We start from the raw sequence: 11150 nt of genomic DNA, 5'->3' as shown, positions 1-11150 counted from the left end.
TTTATTTCCTTAGTATTTAACTTGCTTCCATAACTTAAATGTCTTAGTTTTGGTTTAGTTGCTTGGTTTGGGTTGTAGTAGTGGTTCTTCCACCGAAGAGTTAGTGTGGGTGCCAATCACGACGATCTGGGTTGTGACATTTCCGATCCTAATTTTTTCCTCTTCTACAAGGCTATTGATTCTTTATTCAGAATTAATCTTTATTATTAGTCAATCATTGATTCTTTCTTATCAGTGCTTTTTAATAGTCCGACAGGAAAGAATGTCGATTTACCTTTCAAAACCTACTAGTACTAACTACTATATTTTAAAAAAATAATCAATCAACTTCAATATCCAAATTACGCCTAGTAGCATCAAGGGCATGACCTTATTAAGTATCAATTTTTTTCTCTTAATTCTTTATTAAGTATCAAAATTATTAATTCTTTATTCAAAATTAATCTTTATTAGTCAATCGTTGATTCTTCCTTCTCACTACCAGCTTCACATAGCCGGACATAAAAGAACGAAGAAAATAGGAGAAAAGAATAATGAATGTGTTCATGTCAATACTTCCTTTGTATTAATCAATGAATTTTTTTGAACTGACATAGGAAATAACTATTTTTGAATGATATATATATTTCGAATTATAATACTAAATTTTATATAACTAATTCATATATTATTAATCTTCTAGTGTGACTCCAGTCAACAACCAAACGACCCCTAATATTGAATGTGGTAATATTACTCTTGTAACATCTTATTTTCTTGATATTCATCAATTGAAGGAGATATTTTCTCAATTTTTGTCATAGTTATTGAAGACGCTATCTAAAACAGTCATGTACTGTTTTACTTGCTTATATTATTGACGTTACATATAAACACAATAACGATGACTACAGTTATCTCGAAAAAAAATCTTAAAATCTCACTATTTCCCTACTTGTGGACTCCATTGAATTACAAATTGCCAATTGTTCCTTATCTTGTTTTATTTGTTTGTTTATATGTTGTTTAAAGTTGCTATTGCGCAGAATATAGGGCCTCTTTTAAAACCTTGTAAGAAATAATATATTACAAGTTCTTTTTAATTTTATGTCATTTCTTATATATTGCTCATTTTAAATTGAAGGATTAGAAGAATTTCCTCGAAATCTGTTTTTTAGTTTAAGTTTTATGCATTGATACCATCAAATCTTATGTAGGTAATTGCATGTAATCCTTTGATAAATACTAATTCACAATCTGATAGAAATCGTAACTATCTAACATGTAATATATTTTAAATTCACGAGTAATAAAAAAGGAACAATTCTTAGTGAAATAATAAGAAACCATTTTAGGGGCAATATCATAAAAGTATTCATATATTATAATCTAAATATAAATATTGTGGGAGGTGGGTGTGAGGATAGGAAGTAATATCATAAAAGTATTCGTACATATATATAAACTAGTAAAAAAAGTCCGGGCGTTGTCCGGGCCCAACATTAATGAAGTTATATTGTTACTCTCTCCGTCTCATATTAGATGAGAATCTTACTAAAAATATTTTTTTCATATTATTTGAGCACTTATTAAATTAGGATAGAATTAATTAATTCTTTTCCATTTTACCCCTACAATTAATATGACCATTCCTATATTGTATGTGTATTTTTTGTAACTCATTTCAATGTGCATTGATATAAACAAAGGGCAAAATGGTGAGGTCTTCCAATTTATTAATGATTTCTTAATCACCGTGTAAAGTTGGAAGTACCCATCTAATATGGGACGGAGGGAGTATAGTTTATGTATTGTTATAAAATTAGTAAAGATTGTTATAATATATTTTGCTCATAAGTGAGCTAATATAGACGCTTATTTGTCATTTGTCTTTTTAATTTCAATTTTAAATAGCAAATAAATGTAGCGATAAGATTGAGGGTAGAAATGAAGCATATCTTTCTAAATTTATGTAAAAATAAACAGAGTAGAAGTAACATTAGAGTTATCGATAGGACGATACATTCGTTTATTTTTAAAAAAATTATATCATTCAATTTTTCGGCTATTTTATAATGTATAACCAAAATTAAAATTTTAAAATCATCCCAATCCTAATTTATGTGACACAAGCAGTACAAAAATTAGTCTTTTTTTTTTTGTCTTGTAGATATTTTATGCTATTATTTCTTGTAAATTATAGTACTTTTTATTAAAGTTTTTAATAACATATGTTACTTTTTATGTTTGAGAGTTAAACCAACTTTTTTTTATGTCTTTTAATTTTATATGTGTTTTGTCCTTTTCCATTTTGAAAAACCAATACTCTCTCCATTTTATTTTATATGTCATTTCTTTTTATAAATATATTTGGTTATTCCCTCTTCTTATTGGAACACATGTTGACTTGTGGTGAATACTTATTCCCTCTTCTTATATAGTAAAGTAATATTGTGGGAGGTGGGTGTGAGGATAGGAAGTAATATCATAAAAGTATTCGTACACATATATAAATATTGTGGGAGGTGGGTGTGTGGGGATAGGGAGTGTCAGGTGGTGAGGATGCATGGGGAGGGGGGTATTAAGTTGAGGTGAAGATGTACTGATGGTGGTGGTGGGGGGGGNGGGGGGGGGGGGGGGGTACTAAGTTGATGTGAAGATGTACTGATGTGTTGGAGGGTGAAAAGGAGACGTCAATCAATGTTTAATATAAGTTAAGAAACTTGTTTTGCCGACTCTGATCGCTGAAAAAGTCATTTTCCTCATTTTTAAAAAAACTTATCTTCTTAAAAAAATATTTTACGAAATATTTTTTTGATGAACCGACTAGAAAAATGAAAAAGTGATCCCTTATGTTTTTCATAAGTTCAAAATGATCTATTAAATGTAGTTTTCAAACAATTTTTGTTCTTTTAGATTGTCAAACCAATTCTTCTTGAAGCATGGTGCCAACAATTAATACTAAATAATTAGCAATATAAGTATATAGAATATCTAATTTATGAAGAGATCATGAGTTCACATATTTCATAAATCTTTTCAATAAATTCGCCCATACATATATACACACATCAATGTTTTTGTGTTTCTACCTTTATCGATGGGCACCACAGGACCAGTAAACTTATTCCACCAGATTTAACCACCTGGTGACGGAGGTAGAAGCCCGACTATTTGAGTTTGGTCAAATCGATTGACTTCTGCTCATGTAGTGCATCTGTGTTGAAAAAATCAACATTAATTTGTACACAATAACTTTAAAATCCAATTATTAGCACTTAAAAAAATAATCGTTCTAAAAGTTCAAAACCCATAAAATCGAGGTCACAAGTCAATTTTCCTTATTCTAGGTCAAAGTTTCAGAATCGATTTTTTAATTACTAATTTTCTTTTAAGAAGATAGATATTTCTTCATAAATCGTTATCTCTGAAATTCAATTACAAATTTAACAGTTGAACTTGATAAAAGGTCTTCAATTCGTCAAGCAATAAAACATTTAAAATGTGCAGATCATGATCATAAGGAGTATATATTTTATAATAATATCTAAACCACTAAAATTTAATTTGTATGTCTCGACAAATTAAAAGTTGTTGTGAGGATAGGTATAATTTAGAAAATGATTGAGAATTGAGATGAAAGGCTAGAAATTCAGTACTATATTTTGGTAAGGGGGCCCTTTTATCTAGTAGCTTGACTTAACTCGATGCGTTTGAACATATATTTTATTAAAAAAATAAAATAAAATAAAATTGTGAGAGTAAAAAACTCATCTTAAAAAACAAACATAAAAATCAATATTATGTATAACCAAATAATATTTGTTTTTTAAGAAAAAAGAAGAAGATATTTACCCCTTCTTTTTTGTACATTTTAAAATGGCTGATATGAAACACTTAAAGTTGATACAATTCTTTATTTAGACACTTGCGTGATCCGAAAATCTAGCTTCCTTGTCCATGTTTTGATAATCATCATCATTTGTCCTAGTCAATAATAAAATTCATTAATTATTACTTGAGCGATTTGATCGAATAAAGTCTTCTACTAATTTATTCGTACAATTATTTTTTTTGAAAATTCTTCTCTAATAATAGAAGGTAAGAAGTTACCGTCAGACACTGTGGATGAAATTGTCTTTCCTTTAATCAGGTGTGAAATATCCCTTATGAAATCTTTGTTTTTTTACCCTATCATAATGTAAATTTTGTTTTTTTAAAAATATTTTGAAAATCGAAGAGAATCTCTTATTAAAGAAAAAGGCCAGAAAACTTTTTTTTTTTTAAATAAATGGCCTACGTTGTGAGCCATATGGTGAGAGACGCAACCAATTTTTTGATATTCTTAAAATCATATTCCCTTTGTAACATTTTATATGTACTGAACATAAAATTTATGAAATAAAGAAAAATAATTTGAATTTTATCATTTTAAAATTTTCGATCTTAAATTTTCATAAGAAATAAACTTAGGATGAATATATATCGCTAAATGTTAAAAATATGTAAATAAATTACATTTTGATTTGATTTTTCAACACAAAAAAAACTTTTGAAAATTCTCCAATAACACAAGGATGAAAGAACACCGATATTACTTTTATATTTTTGTAACCTTTTCCTAGTTGCCTCACTTGACTTTATACAAGGACATTTGTAAAATTAGATTCAGAACTCCGCACTAACACGGATTCAATATATATTACTCTCTTCGTCTTATTTTATGTGACACTTCTTAGATTTCGAGATTCAAACAAGTTTATCTTTGATCATAAGTTTTTCATAGATTTTTTTAAACATTTTGAATTATCAATTATTGTGACTTATAGTACTTTTTACGTAGTTTACAAATATATAAATTTTATTTCAGAAAAATTGAAGATTTCATACACAAATTTTCGATCAATCTTAAATTGTTTGACTTTCGAAAAATGAAAAATATCATATAAATTGAGGCAGAGGAAGTACACGATTTGGAAAGTTTATTAGATTTTTTAATATAATTTTTAGATATTCTAAGATATTACTTATTTGTAATTGTTACTACTGTCACTATTTATAATATTTATTTATGTAATTTTTAAATACTTAAAAGATTAAGATAATAAGACAAACAAATTAAAATAAAAAACTATATAAAAATTAGGCTTAAGTCATCTACAACCCCTCGAAGTTGTCCGCATAATTCATTTAGACACCTCAACTAAGACTTGTACCTATTGAACACTTTTACCCCTTAAAATTTGAACCATTTGAACATTTTTTTGACAATAAGCTAAAAGTATAAAGTGTGTGAAATACACTCGCGATGACATGGCAATTTGACGAATTAAATACTGACATCTGGTAGTTTTTAGTCCAAAAAATTATTTTAAAATATATTATAAAGTAAAAGAATTTTTTTTTTAAGTTAAAATTAAAAAAAAAAAAATGTAAATCCTGTAACTTTCCTACCCTGCTATTCCATCGGAGTCCAAAACTCCTCTCCCTGTACGGCGCCCCACCCCCAACGGCAATCCACCTCAATAAATATGTTATTTTCGAACCTTCTTCAAGCAAAAGGATGAAGATTTATTGTTATTTTTGATGAGTTGCGGGAGAGTTGGCCATAGGTAAAAAAAATAAAATTTAACTGCATTATTCGTTCCTTTTTGACGGAAAGATGAATTTCGTCAGAAAATTAATCATTCCGATGTGTCATTGTTGAAAAAATAGAGTTATGTCGGATTTTTTTTTGAGTTCTATAGCTGATCATTTTTTTCGATTGAAAAACACCCTTACATTCACACAAATATATATCAATTCTCACAAAAATGTGAACTAAGCAAAAAAATAAATAGGAAAATACTTTAACAAAATTCACACAAATCTACATCAATTTAACACTAAAACACTACATTAACAACAAAGAAAAAAATTCCAAACTTCAAGCACTCCACAAATTCAATGGCGATAATGATGGCGGCCACCATGGCGGCAATGAAGGTATCGTATGATGGCAATGGAGAAACAAAAAACGGTGATGGAGGTAGAAGTGAAGTATCCAGAGAAAAAAGGAGGAAGAAGATGGATGTATAATGGCGGCGATGACTGGTGTGGTGGAGGAAGTGATCGGCAGAGGGGAGGAAGAAGAAGGAACATTTTTTTCCAAAAAAATGGCTAACTAAAGACCTCTCACGCGCCTCTTTGGGGTGAATCACAAACAATGTGCCATGTAGGCAAAAAATGTTCAGATGGTTCAAATTCGGGAGGGTACAGGTGTTCAATAGGTACAAATCTTAGTTGAGGTGTCTAAGTGAATTATGCGGACAACTTTAAGGGGCCGGCGATGACTTAGGCCAAAAAATTACTAAACTTTGATGTGATGCCTGATTTGATACTTAAAATTGCCTTTGTGATGACAAGTAAGCATGAACGATGAAACAGAGAGGTGAAGCACCTCAACTGTCTCTTCTTATATAAGAGAATAAATATTCTTTTATTTTTCATATTATGATAAGTGGATGTAACCTTTATGATATAAAAATTTACATTGAAGATGCATAAAACTTAAAACTCAAGCAATTATAGAAAAGTAAACTATGTTGTTGTGCTCGATGCAACATTTAAAAAGAAAAAATTACAATGGAATGGAAGAGACACAACCTACTTATTTTTTAATCAAATGTATTAATTATTTCATTATATATCTGACAGTTGGATATTTGTTAGGAATACAAAAAAAATGAAACAAAAAAAAAGAGATGAGTGGAAAAGGTCAACTCTGAAAACTTGGAATATAATATACTTTTACAAATAACAGCAAGTCCATAATTATCTATTAGTACTAAAAGTAAGAATTGAAGAATCCCATCCTATGACTCAAGAATCGAATTGAATATCAAAATTTTTAAAAAGTCGAATTAAAATATCAAATTTGTTTAGTTAGATTTAAATTTTCTTTTTTTTCAATATTTATGTCTACCCCTAGGAACATTATATAAAAATATCATTTACTCTACACTTTTAATATACATGTAATTTATTCAAATATAAGTTTGAATGAATATTATATTTTTTATATTTAAGGTTGTGGATCGTCCACGTTTACGCTATATTTATCGGGAGGTTAATATGGCAATATGCTAACAAACATATATGAAAATAAATATTACAAAAAATAGGGAAAAATTATATATATATATATATATTTTATTTTTTTTATTATTTTTTATTTTTTTTTATTATTATTTTTATATATATATAAGCCAACAACAAAAAGGACTAATGCTGCAATACTTAATTGTACATTATGTTATGTGAGTTGCACTATTTATATTTTATCCATATTTATCTTTATTTTACCTTATCATCTTTATTTCTCAAATTATTTTTTGAATGAGTATCAACTGTCACATGTCTAATATTGATATCAATGACTTAGGTTTAATTAATTGAGAGCTATAACAATAATTTATGTAGAGTTAGAAAATAGGTAATTAATTGAAGGCTATAACAATATTACTTTTTTTATATATATAAGCCAACAACAAAAAGGACTAACACTGCAGTACTTAATTGTACATTATGTTATGTGAGTTGTACTATTTATATTTTATCCATATTTATCTTTATTTTACCTTATCATCTTTATTTTCCAAATTATTTTTTGAACGAGTGTCAACTGTCACATGTCTAATATTGATATCAATGACTTAGGTTTAATTAATTGAGAGCTATAACAATAATTTATGTAGAGTTTGGAAAATAGGTAATTAATTGAAGGCTATAACAAGATTACTTTTTTTATATATAAGCCAGCAACAAAAAGGACTAATGTTGCAGTACTTAATTGTACATTATGCTATGTGAGTTGTACTATTTATATTTTATCCATATTTATCTTTATTTTACCTTATCATCTTTATTTCCCAAATTATTTTTTGAATGAGTATTAACTGTCACTGAAATTTTGCGTATAGTTGAAGGAGTTACTTGTGCATTTTCCCTTAATTAAACAACAACTTCTTTTGCCGCAATAAACTTTGAAAATTCTCAAAAAAAGTTGGCAATTCAAATAAACTTTCATCTCTCAATCTTTTCACAGTTGCCTCACTTGAATATAACTCCTAAGTTATAAAATTTAATAAAAGATTCTTTTTTTTTGAAATTTGTGTCTAAAAGAAGTCAGAAATATTTGTATTATCGAAATTTTAGCGAAATACCTTAACTTTAGGATCCTACTTAAGTTTGATGTGTTGCTGAAATTTTGGTCATAGTTTAGAAATACTTACAATTTATCCCACTATTAAATATGTTATTAAGGAAAACAAATAAGAAATTTAATTAAAATCAAATTATTGCTTACTCCCTTTGTTAAGCTTTACCCACTTCAAAAAAGTACAGATGCAACTACGTTTTGTTTAGTGACATTTGAAATAAATATTGAGAAATATAAAGATTTTCTTGTCATTTATGAAAAAAAAAAAATATAGTAAAAACAACGACATTTAATGTAAGTGTACGTAAAAACAAGTACATGTCCATTCTAGACTTTACATAGCCTTGAGAAACAAAGATATTTCATCATAATATTATCTTATATTAATTGATGCATATATATAGTCTTATATCCTGATAAATAATTTGTCTTTTCTTGATATATTGTTAAAAGTGATAAATAAAATTAAAGAAAAAAAAACTATTTTTAGATAACTAGAAGTGAACAGAAAAAGTATTGAATATAAAACAAATCATTTTTTTAAACGAACTAAAAAAGAAATATTAGTAGTATATCTTTTATCTTCTATTTTTTTTAATTAGATATAAATTGACTCTATCATTATCCATTCATCCAATTGGAAATGTAGTACTTTTCAACAATTGCTTTTATGTGCACTTTTTGTTATGTGATCAACTGGAAAGTTTCTTTCATTTTTGCTTAGTATAATCAAAATCACTCTTATTATTTGTTTCAACAATGGCCTTAGCTATAGTTGAGGAAGAGAAGATAATTCGCCCCGTGGCCAACTTCTCTCCAAGTCTATGGGGTGATCGTTTCCTTTCCTTCTCCATTGACAATCGCGTAAGTATTTTATTCATAGTTCCTATTAAATTCTTTTTGTTTTTATTATACGAAAAATATGTTGTTTGATATGAATATATTTATAGGTTGCACTAAAGTATGCTCAAGAGATTGAAGCATTGAAGGAAGAAACAAGGAGTATGTTGTTAGCTATTACTGGAAGGAAATTGGTTGAGAAATTGAATTTTATTGATGTAATTGAACGTCTTGGCATTGCGTACCACTATGAGAAAGAAATCAATGACATTTTCTATCGAATTTACAATGAAAATTCAAAATTTGAGGGTGATGAGTATAATGATTTATGCATTTGTGCTCTTCAATTTCGATTGCTAAGACAACATGGTTACAATATCTCTCTTAGTAAGTACTAAAACTTCACTAATAATGTTGTATAGTTATGTAATATTACTATTCATTTGCTAGAAGGGTAATAATATTTGTGCTATTCCTTGTAAATTATTAGAAATTTTCAACAAATTTCAAGATGGGAATGGAAAATTCAAGGAGTCGCATGCTAGTGATGATGATATTTTAGGATTATTGAGTTTATACGAAGCTTCACATGTAAGGACACATGGTGAAGATTTCTTAGAAGATGCACTTGTTTTCTCCACTACTCATCTTGAGTCCGTGACTCCACATTTGAACTCTCCTCTTAAAGAGCAAGTAACACATGCCCTTGAGCAATCTTTGCACAAGGGCATTCCTCGAGTAGAGACTCGATTCTTCATATCCTCAATCTATGAGAAGGATGAATCAAAGAATGATGCGTTACTTAGATTTGCCAAATTGGATTTCAACTTGCTCCAAATGCTTCACAAACAAGAACTTGCTGAAGTATCAAGTTGGTGGAAGGAATTGGATTTTGTGACAACGCTTCCATATGCTAGAGACAGAGTAGTTGAATGTTATTTTTGGGCATTAGGAGTGTATTTTGAGCCTCAATATTCTCAAGCTCGCGTCATGCTTGCTAAGACCATATCCATCATTTCTGTTGTTGACGATACCTTTGATTCTTATGGTATAGTTAAAGAACTTAACACATACACAGACGCCATACAAAGGTATGAACTTCATAAATTTACTTCCTCGTTATATAAAAAAAACATAAATTTACTTTAGATTTGTCAAATTTGCAGATGGGATATAAGTGAAATTGATCGTCTTCCTGATTACATGAAGATCAGTTATAAAGCTCTTCTTGATCTTTACAAAGATTATGAAAATGAATTGTCTAACGATGGAAGATCTCATGTTGTCTATCATGTAAAAGAAAGAGTACGCGATCAAATCACATTTTTTAAACTTGAAGCAATGTATAATCAAATAACATTTTTTCTTAACCCCTTAAACTTGAAGCAATGTATATTCAAATAACTATTTTCTAACACTTATGTTTTTTTGGTGTTGTAGATGAAAGAAATAGTGAGGAACTATAATGTCGAGGCTAAATGGTTTATTGAAGGATATATGCCTCCTGTTTCTGAGTATCTAAGCAATGCTTTAGCAACTAGTACTTATTACTTGCTCACAACAACATCATATTTGGGAATGAAATCTGCTACTGAGCATGATTTCGAATGGTTGTCAAGGAACCCTAAAATTCTTAAAGCTAATGCAACATTATGTCGCGTTATTGATGACATAGGCACATACGAGGTATATATAAATTGACACAGAGTTTAAAAAAGTAAAGAAGTGTTTTGAATTTTTGTGGTTACAAACTAAAGATATGCAGAATGTACCAAATTAAAAACGTCCTTCAATCTTGTACTGGTCTGAAACATGTCATGTGGAAAGTTGAAATTAAGGGTGTGTTTGGTATGAAGGAAAATGTTTTCCATGGATAATGTTTTTCTAGAAAATGTTTTCCTGGAAAACAAGTTGATTTTTGACTTATTTTCTCATGTTTGGTTGGTGAGTAGAAAATATTTTTCGGAAAAAATTTTTAGTGTTTGATTTATGAATGAAAAATATTTTTGAGAAATATCTTTTATTTTTATTAGAGTAGAAAATAATTTTTGAAATTGAAAATATTTTTTAGAAACAAACTTAATTTTTTTTGGGGGGAGGGGGGTAGGGGGTGGTTGAGGGGGTGGGGGGT

General features: G+C 28.5%; 1 protein-coding gene across 1 annotated transcript in view; it reads left to right on the top strand.

Annotated features, from left to right (window-relative positions):
* Positions 1-8938: 8938 nt before the first annotated feature.
* LOC125844595 (vetispiradiene synthase 3-like) overlaps positions 8939-11150 on the top strand; it is a 3485-nt gene continuing 1273 nt past the window's right edge. Inside the window, exons 1-5 of the mRNA XM_049523910.1 lie at positions 8939-9043; positions 9130-9406; positions 9510-10110; positions 10186-10324; positions 10460-10705. Coding sequence (XP_049379867.1) covers positions 8939-9043; positions 9130-9406; positions 9510-10110; positions 10186-10324; positions 10460-10705 — 1368 coding nt within the window. The remainder of the gene's footprint in view (positions 9044-9129; positions 9407-9509; positions 10111-10185; positions 10325-10459; positions 10706-11150) is intronic.

Source organism: Solanum stenotomum, chromosome 11 (genome assembly GCF_019186545.1).
Source record: "Solanum stenotomum isolate F172 chromosome 11, ASM1918654v1, whole genome shotgun sequence".
NCBI classification, from domain to species: domain Eukaryota; kingdom Viridiplantae; phylum Streptophyta; class Magnoliopsida; order Solanales; family Solanaceae; genus Solanum; species Solanum stenotomum.
The sequence above is the reverse complement of the archived record's forward strand: the minus strand, read 5'-3'. Positions and strand labels throughout refer to the sequence as shown.